The 13,603-nt window shown below is 44.3% G+C and overlaps 2 protein-coding genes across 2 annotated transcripts; one reads left to right on the top strand and one right to left on the bottom strand.

Moving 5' to 3' along the window:
- Positions 1-707: 707 nt before the first annotated feature.
- On the top strand, positions 708-7,580 carry LOC119316968 (protein RAE1-like). Its single transcript, XM_037591361.1, has 12 exons — positions 708-862; positions 2,011-2,089; positions 2,193-2,279; positions 2,364-2,429; positions 2,536-2,729; positions 3,875-4,016; positions 4,140-4,220; positions 5,258-5,386; positions 5,991-6,068; positions 6,644-6,715; positions 6,939-7,019; positions 7,150-7,580. The coding sequence occupies exons 2-12, from the start codon at positions 2,036-2,038 to the stop codon at positions 7,195-7,197; spliced, it is 1,032 nt and encodes a 343-aa protein (XP_037447258.1). The 5' UTR covers positions 708-862; positions 2,011-2,035; the 3' UTR covers positions 7,198-7,580.
- A 664-nt stretch (positions 7,581-8,244) lies between these two features.
- LOC119316959 (putative F-box/LRR-repeat protein 23) lies at positions 8,245-11,342 on the bottom strand. Its single transcript, XM_037591351.1, has 2 exons — positions 10,926-11,342; positions 8,245-9,180 (listed from the first exon to the last, which is right to left on the bottom strand). The coding sequence occupies exons 1-2, from the start codon at positions 11,261-11,263 to the stop codon at positions 8,526-8,528; spliced, it is 993 nt and encodes a 330-aa protein (XP_037447248.1). The 5' UTR covers positions 11,264-11,342; the 3' UTR covers positions 8,245-8,525.
- Positions 11,343-13,603: the final 2,261 nt, after the last annotated feature.

The raw sequence follows: 13,603 nt of genomic DNA, 5'->3' as shown, positions 1-13,603 counted from the left end.
TCCTTCAGAGCGATGGCCCGGTAAGACGTGGCCTTAATCACTCCCCGCCCGTGATGAACATCAGGCTGGCTTCAATGATGGAGAAGCATGTGTTGGCTCGGCATGTTCTAGAGGATGAAGAAGGATGACCCAGGGATTTTGATGTAACTTTATTAATATTTTCTTCCTATAATTTGTACTTTCTTTTCTTAGAAAAAAAACTATTTTGTACTGCTAGTTTGATTAATACTCGTGGCTTCAGATGCGCTGGTTTGGTTATATAAGAGGGAGCATATGGGTGTTGTCTTTTTATATAAGAAAAAAAGAGCAAAATAAGCCACGCGCCGATCAAGCCTGCGAACCGAGAGTATACCCGGCCATGGGCAACCCAGACTGACCCGACCCGTCCCGAAAAAGCCCGACCCGTCCCGACTCGACCTTGCCCACGGGCCGGGCCCAGGCCTAGATTTTGAGCGCGATGGCTGGGCCGACATGTTGTATTTGCGATTTAAGGAAGAGGCCCGGCCCAAGGGCCGAGGCCCGACGGGTTTTTTGACTGATGGGCCGGGGTTGGGCCAGATTATTAGGCCCAACGGCTGGGCCGGGCCGGGCTCGGGCCTAAGCCTTTTGCTTGCGTTCAGGCTTTGATAGGCTCAGCCCGAAGTCCACATCCACATCAACCACCCCCGCGTGCCGATGAAGCCATTTCTTTGGAAGGACCTGCGCGTGCATCCGACGCGACGCGCTACACCGAAGCCTATACTACTACATCTCGTCTCATCGCCCTCCTCCCAGACGACGACTCGAGAATCCTCGGCTGAGGCTCCACTCCGCACTCGCAAGTCGCACCCGCAGCCGCCGCCGACCGCTCCCCGTCCGGCAGGTAAGCCCCCCGAGCCCCTCCTCGCCGCTCCGCTCGCGCGGACTCCTAGCTAGCTAGGGTTCCCGGCACCGATTCCGCGGCGCTGCACTCCGGCGCAATGCTCGCGGCCGCGGACGGGCCCGCCGCTTCGGGGGAAGCTCTGATCTGGTGGCCGGCGCTCGCTCGCTCGCTCGCGGTCTCCGGAGCAAATCGGCCGCATCTAGTGGCCGGAGCAAGCTTAGGATAGTTCGATTATTTCCCCCATCCCCGTTGGTCAGGCCGAGAGGGCCAGTTTGGGCGACCTCCTGGTGATTCCGCTGCCGTGGTGGGGATTGGGTGGTCGTGGCCCGGGTGTAGGCGTTTGCAGGTGGAGTGAGTGTTTCCTTCCAGGTTCTATGCTCACCCAGCTTGTGTTATCACTGGGATCCGGGCGTTCGGCAGGCTAACATTCACCGGATTTTGGACCTGCATTGTTGCGGCGCGTGCCAGGGGATAGCGTTTATGCTGGCTTTGGCGTGGTGATTTTGTGCGTGCGTGCAAACTTTTGGGGCTGCCTTCTGGTGATCTCGCTGTCGGGTGGTGCGAGTTCATCAAGCGGTCAGGGTGTAGGCATTTGTAGTCGAGCGACCCCAGCTTTCATGCCCACCAGCTCGTATTATTCGGTCATTAACCACGTTTACCGAATTTTGGACCGACGTCGTTGCGGCACGTACCAGGGGACAGCGTTTATGCTGGTTTCGGTGTGGAGATTTTGTGGTTTAAACTTGGGGCGCGCTTGGTTTGCGAGGCTACCTCCTGGTGATTTCACCGTCGGGTGGTGGGAATCGGATGGTCGGGGTGTAGGCATTTATAGTGGAGCGGACCCCTTGTTTTATGACAGACATTTAGCCGAAATTTGGACCTACACTATCGTGGCACGCACCAGGGGATATCATTTATGCGGGTTTTGGCGCGACACTTTCTTTGTCGGGATTTTGTGGTGCAAACTTAAATAATGACTTCCCTAATGTTAAACACTCGTTCTGGCATCGTGGACTGTTGGAATCGTTCTTTTTCGTAGTCTGAGCTACTTTAAGTTGTTACTTATGCTCTCGTGTGCGTGGGAGACTCCACGTGCTGATTTCTCTTACTTGCTTCTCATGGTCACTGGACTGATATTTCTTTTCCAGATTTTGAAGGTTCACAGAAGGAGAGATGGCAGCTCTAACCAGCCTTGCCTCAAACCCGAATCCAAACAAGTCATTCGAGGTGTGATACTTTTTGTGGCCATGTCTGTCCTGCTTTTATTTTTTTGCGTCTTGTCATTCTGTATATGCTACATGTTCTCTGCAATGGTTGCTTTCAAATGCAGGTCCTTCCTAATCCGGGTGACTCCCTCTCAAGCCTCAGTTTTAGCCCGAAAAGTAATCTTCTTGTGGCAACTTCCTGGGATAACCAGGTAATTTTGTTTCTGCTGTAATTTTCAGTGAGCTTCCATTATTGTGATGTATCTTACTAGGAATGTCTTTTGAGTTTTGTGCAGGTGAGGTGTTGGGAGATAGGTAATGGTAACAGTCAGCCAAAGGCATCCATATCACATGATCAGCCAGTACGTTCTCATACATGTTTCTCCTGAAAGTAGTTTCATCTTACACATTAGAGTGGTTCCTTACCTGTTTACTTGGTATGATGATTGATTTGTTTCCTTCCATCAGGTGCTCTGCTCAGCCTGGAAAGATGATGGGACTACTGTCTTCTCTGGAGGGTGTGATAAACAGGTCAAAATGTGGCCTCTGCTGTCTGGTGGGCAGGCTCAGACGGTTGCAATGCATGATGCACCTGTCAAGGAGGTCGCATGGATTTCTCAGATGAATCTTCTTGTATCCGGAAGCTGGGACAAGACACTAAGGTGCAAGAACAATATTCCTCTCCACCCTCAGTATTCTTTTTACATGGAAATTCAGCGCATATCACCCATATCTGATCCCAAATTGTTATTTATGGCTGTTTTGCTTTTGGGAATTCGTGTTGTTTGTGGTATCCTTTCTGTACTTCATGTGTTCTGCATTAATGTTCACACATTGGCTAACCAAATATTGTAGAAGTTCTATCTCATCCTCTTTATATTTGCACTCATTTTGTATGCCTTCTTTGATCCTGAAGAATTTTCTACTACTTGTTGAATCATACTGCCCTATTCTTATCAAAGGTTGTGCACTTTCTGGGTATCATCTGTACTATTTATGGCTGTAGTGAATTTTTCTTATGGCAGAAGTTTTTATAGAAGTAACTGTTGATGCAGACAGTTACTATATTAAATGTACATTATGTGATTAGTGTTAGAAATGTTCGTTTCGAGTTTTAGCATCATCTTTATGAAGATTATTTATGAAACATCAAGTTAGGGTCTGGCTGTCAGTTTAAACATGAGCACAGATTGAGCATAGGCGATAATCATGGTTGGTAGGAGGCCAGGGACCGGGATCCTTGTGGGACCTGCCGGCGTACCCGTGATAGCAGAAGGGGTGCAAGGGACAGGGCACTGGAACTAAGGCAGGCAGAAACAGAGAAATAAAGATTGGGGATTAGACTTTGTAGCCAATTCATAAAAAAATTGGTTGCATCATTTTGTAGAGGTTGGCCTTAACATATGACTAAAAAACAAAAACAAACCAAGACTCTTCCCTAAACTGAATACCGCAGATACCCAAGACACCATATAGGGCCACGGGCTCAGGCTGAAGTCATCTAGGTCTCAGACATGCCAAAACAGACTGGGACAAGGACAAGCTGAAACTGACTAGTACTAGGTTTCCCGGGGCAACTACCGTTCAGCTGGAGGTCTGAATGCGTGGTGCCTTCTCTGATACATGGATCTCATGTGGCACTTCTGTTGTGTATTTGTCCCAGTCTGCTTATTTTCCTTTGTCTGTATCATGCTGAGACTAATACATTTGGGTCGTGCATTGATCTTCTTCTCATTACAACTTTTAGCTCTGATCCTGATGACTTGTTTCTAGTCTGCTATCAATGCTTATCATCATACTATTGTAGGTATTGGGACACAAGACAGCCGAATCCTGCCCATGTTCAGCAACTTCCTGATCGTTGCTACGCACTTGCTGTGAATTATCCCCTTATGATTGTGGGAACAGCTGATCGCAATATTGTGATCTTCAACTTGCAGAATCCTCAGGTAATTTTGCTTCCTAACCGACTATGCATTTTCAATTCTTGTGGTGGTGGTGCTCATGCTTTTACTGCCATTGACTTATATTTTGAACTGCCTGACTTAAGTTCATCCCTGATGTGATTTTAGACTGAGTTTAAGCGTATTCAATCACCTCTGAAATACCAGACACGGTGCGTTGCTGCCTTTCCAGATCAACAAGGATTCCTGGTAATGCCATATTTTCTTGTGTCTTTTACTCTCAGCATTACGACACCAACCAAAACTTCCGTTGTTTGAATACATAACTTGTTGTTACTATGCTTTGAAGTTTAATCATATGTTCTTCTCTACCTATCCCATCATAATTATTTATGTTGCCCAATTATGTTGTTTTTACCTAGCTTGAGTTTTCGACCTTAAACATTGTTACAACCTTACTCGAATTAGCTTTAGATGTTGGCCTGCCATCATTTGCAGTGTAATGGGCGTTGTTCCTTTAGTGATCTCATTTCAAACTTCCTACCCCTCTATTATAGGATAAATAAGGTATATTGATTGTGAAATCAAACTTTACTGACTATAAATACTATACTATGTGATTTATGTGACATAAAGTTGATATCATTGGATTTGTTTTCAAAAGTACTTTGTTACGATTTTGATAAAATATGAGAAGAAATTTATGGCCAAAGATTGAACTCGAGCAGTCAAAATATGCCTTGTATATCTGGATAGAGTGTGTATTACTAGGAATGTTAATCCAATATAAATGTCACTAATTGACATCTCTCTAGTTAGCACAAAAGCTGCATAAAAGAAGAGGATGCAGTTTTCCTTAATGTTTTGACCAACTCCAGCTGTGTTGCAAACAGTTTCCTTCACCAGAACTGTAGAACGGATCTTAGCCTATAGCAGTTAAAGCTAATCTGAACATGAAATCCGGCTGAAGTACAAATAGTAAAACCATCCAAGGCTTCAAGCAATTGTTTTTGAACTACAGATCTTTAGATGTCTATTTCTGCATTTTCCTATTCTTCACCTGCTTGTGGGTGTTCTTATAGTGGGTCGTCGTTTCATCATGGGCTTTGACCAATCAATTTTTGCTGTTACACAATGATCTTTTTCTACATCAATGAACTGCCTATATTGGATAAAGCTGGTCGATACCTGGCAATAGTTCTTGTTTTAATTATTTTCTTGTTGTTTCCATATTACTTGGGCAAAACATTTTTTTACATGCGACTGACACCTGATTTTGTTTGAAGGTGGGTTCCATAGAAGGAAGAGTTGGTGTGCATCATATTGATGATTCACAGCAAAGCAAAAACTTCACATTCAAGTGTCACAGGGAAGGAAATGATATTTTCTCTGTCAATTCGCTCAACTTTCACCCTGTAAGATCTCTATCTTGTTCTCTCTTGACTCCATATTTATCTATGTGCCATACTGCCATTCTTATATTTCATTAGTCCACTTCTGCTATTATGGAAAATGCTAATGGCGACTTCTGTTGAGCTTTAGTCACTATGTCTCCATCATGATTTGTAAAATACTGAAAGCTCAGTTCGTTGTCTTCCACAAGATGTGTTGAGCTTTATTCGATACAGATACCTACCACACTTCGCCTAATATAATAACCACTATGCTTGAAGGCATACATATGTTAGTAAACTACTCCAAATTGATCAAGCAATATTTTGCAGAAATAAAAATCCCAACAGATTAGCTTCAGTTTAATTGAGCAACTCGAAATCGTACCTATTTGTTACAGACACATCGAAGAGAAGCGTTTCTGCTTCTTCTTTTGCTAACTTTGGCATCTTATTCATTGGATTGGTATATGCTTGGGTGATGATACTATACATCCATTTAGTTGAGTGTGCTTGTTGGCTATATATTTCACTGGAAAATGCAACTGACTGGTGATAATTGTGAAGTATGGAAATTCAGTTAGTCTAGTTACTTATGGGATTTCATGTTATCTACCACTTGGCACAGGTTCATCACACGTTTGCCACAGCTGGATCTGATGGTGCTTTCAACTTTTGGGATAAAGATAGCAAGCAGAGACTTAAGGTTTGTCTATTCCCGTTTTTTTTTTTCTATTTCCTCCTCTTGTTGGTTTATGTTTTCTTGATTGGAATTCAATGATTTCAAGATGGCTCTACTTTGTTGTGATCTGTGGACACTGATGATCTGCATATAAATTCTTTGTTGATGCGCATACATAGCCTGAAATCATCCCGAGCTCAAGCTAATAAACTCACTATCCTGGCCATGAGCAGAAAAAAAAATATTAGTTCATAAATGTTATCACCAATTCTGATTTTCCCAGCCGCCTTGTCATCCTGCTGCTTTTGGCGTTTAGTATGCACTTCTTTTTATTCTTGATAAAAGCATATTACATATTTATTACTCAACCGCATGGAGCCTCTGCAGTAAGGTATATGTGTAATTTGTCAACAGATAACCTTTTAGCTTTTAGGCATATCATACACAGTGTTGCATTCTGACAGTTGCTTACTTGCTTAGCATAGAGGGCTATCTGTGTGTGCCCAAGTTTATTGCTTCAGTTCCCTCATTTGTCATACACCTTCTGGTATGTTGCACATAACACATTCTTACATTTCCCCTACACTGCTTCTATACAGGCTTTCAGTCGGTGTCCTCAACCCATTCCTTGCAGTAGCTTCAATAATGATGGTTCAATATTTGCTTATGGGGTAAGTCAAGTGATGCTTTTGAGAGTGTCTTGTTATCACCATGTTTTTCAGTCGGGTCAGAGTTTAGATATGTTACATGCCTGTCATTTTTCCTGCACCTTATTTAATATACGGAAGAAATCAGCTCGACAAATAATTCATGTTCCTTTTGAACTGCTATCTTGTCGTGTCCTCTGAATTCCAAGTTCTGAATGCAACCGTAATTATCATTGCTGGGGAGCAGGTGTGCTATGACTGGAGCCGTGGCGCTGAGAACCATAATCCTGCAAATGCAAAGACATCCATCTATCTCCACAGTCCCCAGGTAGTTTCCGAGTGCTGATATCGCCATAAAAAGAATTCTTGTATTTTCGACATCATTTGAGATCCATTCCTGTTTTTATAAATTGTTATTATGTTATCTTTTGGCACTCAACTTGCATCATTCTGAACAGGAAGCCGAGGTGAAAGGGAAGCCAAGAATCGCAACAGGGCGGAAGTGATGGTGGCATCCTGCCTGCCGAAAAGTCGATAGTTGTGCAAGAGATGATGTATATTCAAGGGCCTTGTTTCGCTCGGGCCTTGCCTTGACGTGTCCTCTGGATGTTCTTACTTGGTTCGGCCGCCTGGTAGATGAAACGCCTACTCCCAGCAACCAGTGATAGGTTACTTAGCCGTAGGTCGTAGCACATAGCTGTTTATGTAATGCATAGTTGTCCGAAGGAATGTTTCCCCGTGTTCTTGTGTTGTGATATAGTCAGGTCAGCGCGTAGTCTTTTGAAAAGGAGAAAGCCTTCGGTGTCTTGTAAGTGGTGTAGATCTTTGGAAATATGGGCATGATATTCGGTGGAGTTATTCTGAAAAAGATATCCCGGTTTCGGTTTCAGCGAATGCAAGCTAGATTTATGGGGAAGGTTGTAGTTAGCACCATGCTGCAAATGCATGCGGCATTCGGAGGATTTACGGTTTGAATCTTCCGAGAACCCAATGACTCTTCCTGTTTATCCAAGTCTAGGATTCCCACCTTCTTAGTATCATTGAGCACGTTAGTTTGAAATTTTTTTGTTTATTATGGTTCAAAACTTCCGATTCAAAAAAATCTGATTTATTTTACGCGAATATATGGATGTTTCATCAATATACGGTTTTGTATGTGAGATATAAAGAAGGGCCAAAGACATGCAAACAATGGGCATTTCTTTGTGCTGGATCTTTTGTGTTCTTATCTGCACTGCACCATCAAACGAAAATTACCAGGTGCGTGCAGAACGACGTGTAAAGAAAACATCCAACTTTTCCGAAACTTCCAAATGCCATTTTCGAGTTGTTCAACATAGTGTGCTTCGAAAATCCGTTCTTCAGTACAGTACCAGCCACGTAGCAATGGCTCCACAGAAGCCTCATTGCTTGCGAGCTTTATGCCGTGAACTTGCATAGATTCAGTTCGACAACTCAATTGCATAAGCTTGCGATCTTTTTACGCCGTTAACTTCAAAATAGATTCGGCGCAACACGACTCGATAGCCACGACACGGGCAAAGACTAGGGCATCATCAAACCTAACGCAATATAGCATTGGTGTCGGTACTTAATTTACAGGGTTTTATTGCATGACCAAATCACAGGTGCGGCATAAAATTACAGTCGCGGAGAGAAAGCGAACCCAGTTTCATAGCAAGAGAGTAGCAGACTAGTTAACAAACAAGAGACACAAACGTAAAAGAACCCAGCTTCAAGAATCTAAACACAGGTAAAGACCACATTGTTTCAGCACCAAGTTCCCGTCCTTCCTTCCACGTGAGAACCCAACCCGGTCCTGGTCACAGCTCCTTCAGACATCGAACACATCATCATACATGTCGGCGTCCCAGTCCGCGCCGTCGATATAATCCTCCATGTCATCAAACTCGGCATCCTCATCGTCGTCGGTGACCACGTCCAGCAGATCATCGTACATGTCGACCTCGATGTCGGAACCGCTGGGGTAGTCATCACTGCCAGCGAGGTAAGCCCGGTACTTGAAGTCGGAGATGGGGTCCCCGGGGAGCCTGAGGTTCCCGATCCTGGCGCACTTGGATCTCAGGGCATCGTCCATCTGGAGGTTGCAGCAGCGGCGCACGTCAAGGGACTCGAGGCGGGGGCAGTGGTCGAGGATCGCCGCCAGCCCGGCGTTGGTCAGGTTGTTGCCGATCAGCTGGAGGTCCCGGAGCTCGGGCATGCTGCTCGCGATCCCTAGCGCACCTGTGTCATCATCCATGCCCTCAAAGACTGCAAACCCCCTTTGGAGGACCGTCCAGCGCTCGTTCAGCCGAAAGGATTTCAGGTGTGGGCAGGCTCTGCCGACTGACTCGCACACGTTGCTGTTCAGTGAGCAGAATGTGATCTCCAGCTCCTCAAGCTGAGGAAAGCCCTTGACTGCATCTGCCAGCGCCTCGTTGGATACTTCATCACACAGGCTTAGTTGAAGGCTCTTCAGCGAGGGTGCCCTGCATTGAGACATGGCAAGTTCTTATCTAACACAAGCATTTAAGCTAATGCCAAACCCAATCATGCTTTCCAAGCTCAGGACAAGAAATAACACTAGAACAACAGAATTGATTGAAATAACCATGTGAAAGTAAAACATTCCATGCTGTTAGATTCACCAGTCTTCAAATAAGTCTAACTCCAGTCACATGCAAATGAACTTCAGCACGCAGTTCTAAACAAAATACGACATGACTTGATACTGTGTCTGAACTCCACATATCACATCTAGTCAAACCATTAGAAGAAGACGACAACGAGCCAGGTGTTAGGTGGTCAAGAAGACAAGAAGTGGGATCAATTTATTTCAATGCACCAAAAGATCAACACAACGATAAGAAAATAGCAACTCTGACTAGCACTACGCTTACCAAGCAAACAAATGGCCACAAGAATATGGAGTTATGGGCAGCTTAGGGGTTTTGCTTCAGTGAGGGGGATATAACAGTTGCAATACCATAAAAGAAAGTAGCTAGTAATAGTTTTACATATTTATCGTTTCACTGCATAGTTGTTGATTTGATTGTTAATACTATGCGATACAGATATACACCAGTGGTAATTGGATGCACATTCAGTAAGGCCCTTAATTTTTTTGTATGCAAGGAAATGTTGTAGTGGTGGCTCCAACAGTATAATCCATAAGAACCAATTCGAGTAAATGATGATTTGAACCCAGGTAGTGGGCCCACCCAACATGTAAGTTAACTACATGAAGAGTGCAGGCACACTAAAACATTCATCCTGAAGTACATGAGTTATTTTGGAAACATTCTGATGGATTGTTGGATAAAAGCGTGAAAGTTTCCAAGGTTGCAAGTTTCTGGATGATCTAAATGCACGAGAGGACTGTGTACAAGTGAAAGGTACTGGAAGATGCATGAACCAAAAACAGTTACAGGAAGGTTAACAGAGAAGTCTGCAGCTACCAAAGGCAGGATTGTCAGAAATGCCGAATTGCATCATGCATCAATCTTGCAGTGAAACTGCCTACATCTTTATCAGAAAAAAATGGTACTGAACCATCGAAGTGATCATTTGGTTTTCTACAGACCTTTACAGCAAGTAATTTGCTGGAAACCAACAAAAAAGTTCAGATGGCCCTCCCCCCTGTAAAGTCTCCATGCTGAGACTCACCTATCCTTGTATGTTTTAGGGATTGGTCGGTGCCAATGTTATATCCAAGAGCACAATGATGCCCCCATTCTGACTATTAGTGGGAACAGGCCAATTCCCTCCAGGAAAACAAACCTTCAGTCAGTGTGCTACTCTATATACATTTTCCGGGTTGCTCCACATACATTATGTCCCAACGCTACGGAGTAGATAGAACTTAGCAAAGCACATTGAGTCACACAAAGACATAGCACTGGAGACTCATGTGATCTGTTCCAACTTGCAAGCATTTTACTGTTGAGTAGTACCATTTTACCCCATCCAATTTCGTTAGGTTATGAAAATGTGTGTTTTTTTCAACCTGTCAAATCAAACGTCAGAAAGGTCCATTTCCAACTTCAGAATACAGACTTATTTTAAGTTAAAGACCTTCCCCATGAATTTTAATTTACCAGCAGCGCCAGCAACCGTTCGTTTAACTGAATGAATAAACTAAGCGCCGCATCCACAAATTGGGGGAAAAAAAATCCCCCACTGTATGCCAGAAATGGGCATGTGAAACAGGAAGGGGAGAGCCGTCGCGAACAACCTGCCGGAGATGTAGCTGAGGAGGGCATCGGTGACGAAGGTGTCGGCGCAGAAGGACTGGAGCGTGCCGGCGGCGCGGTCGACGGCGGCGCGGGCCATGGCCTCGGCCTCCTCGGTCTCGAGGATGTCCCCGTGGTGGGTCATGTCGAGGCGGCGCCACAGCGCGGGGTCGCCGTCGGCGAGGCGGCGCCAGGCGCGGCACGCCCGCCCGGCCCCCGTCAGGATGTCGGCCACGTCCAGCCTCCCGAACACCGCGAAGAGCGCGTCCGACGGCATCCCCGCCCAGTCGCAGATCTCCACCTCGCCCTCGCCCTCGCCCTCGCCGGCGTCCTCCTCCATGGGCCGGGATGCGGCGGGGCGGGGCTAGGCTAGGGTTTGCCGGAAGGGGAGGGGGAGGAGAGGGGGGGTGGTCGGCGTGGGGTGGGGTGGGTGGGTGAGAAGGAGGACAGAGAGACTTCACTCGCTCACCAATTAACGCAGCGGTAATTTTTACCGCCCGCTCCCCCGAAACACAATAATGCATGCCCATCAGATTTTTGCTATTTTTTTTAAAAAAATAATAGTACTACATTTTTAATAAATTTGAGAAATAATACGCCGTTTTGACAATTTAGAAAAATAATACAGCATCGGCTCTGGCTATACCTGGCCATGGTCCGGGCCGAGCCGGGCTTGGGCCGGGCCTTAAAAAGCCCACGGCAGAAAATTGAGGCCCAGGCCCTTCCAGGGCCTACTTTTCAAGCCCAAGCCCGGCCCATCTGATAAAAAGATCTTAGGGCTTAGGTGATCAAGTATAATATATATGGATATGCATATATATATATATACTTGATCACTTAGGTAGGATTCATTCAGCTGAAACTAATCTGTGATTTCTTTCATTAAATGATATAATAACTCATCATCATCATATTAATATAAAGGATTGTGCTAACGACCAGTCGACTGGTCGTTAGCAACAGATCCGCACGATTCCACCCACGTACGACCGCTCCGATTTTCCTAGCGCTACATCGATCCACCGCGTTTTTTTTTCTAGCGCAATAAAAACAATTGGCAAAAGTGGGATTCGAACCCGCTACATCTTGGTAGCCCACGGTAGCTTGCAACCACTCGGTCTAGATTAAGCTAGTGATTAGACTTAGACATTTGTTTCCTACGTATAGTACAGGAAACATGCTTTTTCAGTTTTTTTCCTTCGATTTATGTACTGCAGAATTTTCACGGATGGATATATGGTGTCTCCATGCCCTTCATGTTATACTAGTTACCTAGAATTTATCAGGGGGGTGTTTCTACACTTATTTTAACTGAAACAAAAGTTACTGGGGTGTTCATACGTAAGTTATCAAGTGTGTGATGTGTAAATTATCATGTTATCGGGGTATATTTTTAATAAAAAAAATCCTTGAGTCAGAATTATCAGGAGGCTTGCGCATAAGTTATCAGGTCTGTAATGCGTTAAAAAAACCATAACACATGCCAATAACTCTCTATAAAGAGCATGGTAATATATACGCCACGAACCTGATAACTTGTCCACAGACACTGCGGTAACTTTGGGCCTAGAGAAAAAAAAATCTGGAAAAAAAATTATCCCCCCGTGCCAAAGTTATTTCCTCCCTTGCGCTGACCTTCTCTTTTAAAAACTTGGAGCAAATGGTTTTGTAAGATGTGTGAGTTACCAACCCTCCCCCCACTCCATCGCCAAAGTTATCAGGGCCGGGGTACATAAGTTATCAGGTCTGCGATATTTGAGTTACCGTTCTATTGACACAAAAGGTATCGAGGGGATATATCATCAACTCCCCCCCCTCGTTACCAAAGTTATTAGTATAGGGTGCATAAGTTATTAGGTCTACGATGTGTGAGTTACCATACTATTCATACAAAAAGTTATCGAAGGTATGTTTACACTAGTTTTTTTGGGTGAAAAAAGCTACCACGATATTTGTACATAAGCTACCAGGTCTATAATGTGTGAGTTACCATGCTATTGACACAAAAGCTATCGAGGGGATATTTCATCAACACCCCGACCCCTCGTTGGTGTCCTTAATACCGGTTGGTGGCTCCAACAGATACTAAAGGGCAACACATTAGTACCGGTTGGAGCCACCAACCGGTACTAATGGTCGTGCGCTCCCACCCGCACCGGCGCTATTTTTAGTCCCACCTCGCCGAGCGAAGGGCAGCCGCACTGGTTTATAAACCGAGCCGCGGCTGCCCATTCGAACTCCTCTATATAATAGGGCCTAATTAGGGCACGCTGCCCTGTGAGTCTGCTGGCCCTTCTGTGCCTGAATTTGCACAACCTAGGTCTGGCAGACCCACTGGGCAGTGCCCCAACAATTTTTTAAGAATTTTTTTTCTTTTCTGCATTATTTATTTTCTTCTATTTATTTTTGAGTAATTTTTTATATAGTTTTTTCTTTTCTACTTTATTTTTCTTCTTCTATTTATTTCTGAGTAGTTTTTTTTGCTGTATTTAGTTTCTTTGTGAATATTTTTGCTTTATATAATTTTTTTCTTTTCTGCATTACTTATTTTCTTCTATTTATTTTTGAGTAATTTTTTATATAGTTTTTTCTTTTCTGCTTTATTTTTTTCTTCTATTTATTTCTGAGTAGTTTTTTTTTGCTGTATTTAGTTTCTTTGTGAATATTTTTGCTTTATATT

Source organism: Triticum dicoccoides, chromosome 1B, assembly GCF_002162155.2.
Source record: "Triticum dicoccoides isolate Atlit2015 ecotype Zavitan chromosome 1B, WEW_v2.0, whole genome shotgun sequence".
In the NCBI taxonomy this organism is placed as follows: Eukaryota; Viridiplantae; Streptophyta; class Magnoliopsida; order Poales; family Poaceae; genus Triticum; species Triticum dicoccoides.
The sequence above is the reverse complement of the archived record's forward strand: the minus strand, read 5'-3'. Positions and strand labels throughout refer to the sequence as shown.

Excerpts from the sequence above, each read along its gene's own strand:
- LOC119316968 (XM_037591361.1), top strand. The coding sequence starts at position 2,036 with ATGGCAGCTCTAACCAGCCTTGCCTCAAACCCGAATCCAAACAAGTCA. Across the intron at positions 2,280-2,363 it reads CAACTTCCTGGGATAACCAG|GTGAGGTGTTGGGAGATAGG; the intron begins GTAATTTTGTTT and ends AGTTTTGTGCAG. Across the intron at positions 2,430-2,535 it reads CCATATCACATGATCAGCCA|GTGCTCTGCTCAGCCTGGAA; the intron begins GTACGTTCTCAT and ends TCCTTCCATCAG.
- LOC119316959 (XM_037591351.1), bottom strand. The coding sequence starts at position 11,263 with ATGGAGGAGGACGCCGGCGAGGGCGAGGGCGAGGGCGAGGTGGAGATC. Across the intron at positions 9,181-10,925 it reads CTCAGCTACATCTCCGGCAG|GGCACCCTCGCTGAAGAGCC; the intron begins GTTGTTCGCGAC and ends GTCTCAATGCAG.